The sequence below is a fragment of the Cyprinodon variegatus genome, unplaced genomic scaffold (genome assembly GCF_000732505.1).
Source record: "Cyprinodon variegatus isolate N-32 unplaced genomic scaffold, C_variegatus-1.0 Scaffold274, whole genome shotgun sequence".
Taxonomy (NCBI): domain Eukaryota; kingdom Metazoa; phylum Chordata; class Actinopteri; order Cyprinodontiformes; family Cyprinodontidae; genus Cyprinodon; species Cyprinodon variegatus.
In genome coordinates this window covers 237,681-239,873 of record NW_015150727.1, presented here as the reverse complement: position 1 = coordinate 239,873, position 2,193 = coordinate 237,681, and the positions used below count along the sequence as shown (strand labels likewise).

The following is a 2,193-nucleotide window of genomic DNA, read 5'->3' as shown; positions in this document are numbered from 1 at the left end:
TATTATTCAAAGTGTCAGAAATGAATAACAAAACTGCAATTTTCAATGACTACTTATTTCTGTCTAGCTTTAACATCGGTATCGATATCGGTTATCGGCTACATGAGTTTTAAAATATCGGCATATCGGATATCGGCCAAAATCCCAATATCGTGCATCCCTAGAAATAACTGAGGAACTGTAAACCAAATGACGTGTGATACACTATCTGAAAGCTAAAACCTTCTAGTTTCTGAATATATAAAAGAAAGTTGGGTGAGTCAAACACAGTCTAAGCTGCATCAGTTCAAACCTGACTCAAAGTTGTTTTTTATTCTTGAAAATAATAGGTCTATTTTGAACAGCAGTAATAAAGACCTGCTTCCTTGTTGTGGCTGCTTTGTTTACATTCTGACATGCTGCTATATCTGTGTTAATTGGGCTTTTTCTGCCCACTGTGTCCATAAAATGAACTTGGTGGTTGAATAGTGGAGAATCTAAGCTTTCCAAAGATTTAACATCTATATTGGTGAACATTTTACCGCTGGAATTTTCATGCATTCTGAGTTATTAGTTGTAAACGCTTTAAATCGGTTCGCAGGCGACCCGGTGGGTTTGGAGAGGATAACAAGATCCTCTTCAAACTGACTTAAAATGGTTATTTTTAAAGCTAATGTGTGAGGTTTACCTAGTGAGGGAGGCTTTTTTTGTTTTATGCACAAAACTGCAACAAAAATCGGACTAAATCATGAAATAAAAAAGCGTGATTGGCTGTAAGGAGAGCGGAGACAGGAAACTATGTAATGCGGATTACTGAGGGTATGCTGGTCTGACGCCGTATGCTGAGCTGACAGAACAGCGGCTGACTGTCCTGCTGTGGGACTTCCTTTAGCATCATAAAGGTCCTTCCTCCCTACAGCTATCAGCCTCTAACACAGCTTGTTAAAAATACAACAAAAACATACGAGTTACTGCGACATTTCATTCCTACGATGGAGTATTACGATGGCTAGAGATGTTTTATTTTAAATATTAAAATAATGTCATAAAATTAGGAGATCACGACCCGTTTCAGAAAGAAAGCTCCCAGCATCCTTTCTTCCATACAGACCAAGTTGTTTCAAAGTTCTGATCCTGATAATAATTTGATGCTAAAAGACATAAAATTTCCTTATTATTGAAACTGATACCAAAGTAGAACTTCATGATGCTCCACATTCCTTATTTTAGGGATCAAAGGGATTCTGGTAAGAGTTCTCATAAAATATAACTTGTTTCTTGTAATTTTAGGACTTTATTCTCGTATTTAAAAAAAAAAAAAAAAAAATGTCTATCCCGGCGCTAATACTCTATCCTATGCTTTTCCCTTTGGGCTCAATAAAGTTAATGTCAGATGGAGGAATAAGAGCTGCTGTCATTTTAAGGACTGAATGTTGATGTCTGGATTCAGCTGTTTAAGAACGGAGCTGCGACCAACGGATCGCCATGGAAACCTGATGTTACCAAAGAGGAAATCAGGACGGAAATGAAGGCAACTCACCAACATTCAGAATAGTGACCACAGAAGAAGGGGATCTGCAGCCAGAGTTTCTCAGGAGCGCAGTCTGAGCCGCCCGCTGATACGCACTCATCAAACGTCTGAAACACACCAGGACCAATCAGATCACAGACAGAAGGAAGGATTCCTATTGGAAGGTTTTTCCTGTTTGAGTGTCGGCCCTTTAATGCTCGCATCTTCTGACTGATTAGATAGGGGGCGCTGTTTGTAAAGTTCAGCAGTCAGAAATTAGGAGCAATATTTATGGTTATTTAGCGAATTTTAAGAGATTAATTAGGAGGTTCGTTTTTTTCCAAGTCACCTTTTCACTGTCATTCATTAATTTATAAAAACCTTAGTTAAATAAATATTTAGTTTGGAGCTAAATATTTAGTTTTTAAAATTAAATATTTAGCTCCAAATTAAATATTTATTTAACAAACTAAACATTTAGTTTGTAGCTAAATATAAAAAAAAAAAAAAAAAAACCCTAAATATTTCATTTGCAAACTAAATATTTATTTAACAAACTAAATGTTTAGTTTGTTAAATAAATATTTAGTTTGGAGCTAAATATTTAGTTTTTTAAAATAAATATTTCCAAATAAAATATTTATTTAACAAACTAAACATTTAGTTTGTAGCTAAATAAAAAAAAAAAAAAAAAAAAAAAAAAA

General features: G+C 34.7%; 1 protein-coding gene across 1 annotated transcript in view; it reads right to left on the bottom strand.

The window, feature by feature from the left end:
* Positions 1 to 1,402: 1,402 nt before the first annotated feature.
* The window catches only part of hs2st1 (heparan sulfate 2-O-sulfotransferase 1), a 44,210-nt gene continuing 43,419 nt past the window's right edge, over positions 1,403 to 2,193 (bottom strand). Inside the window, exon 6 of the mRNA XM_015383059.1 lies at positions 1,403 to 1,617. Within this exon, the coding sequence (XP_015238545.1) occupies positions 1,516 to 1,617 (102 nt within the window). The 3' untranslated portion in view covers positions 1,403 to 1,515. The remainder of the gene's footprint in view (positions 1,618 to 2,193) is intronic.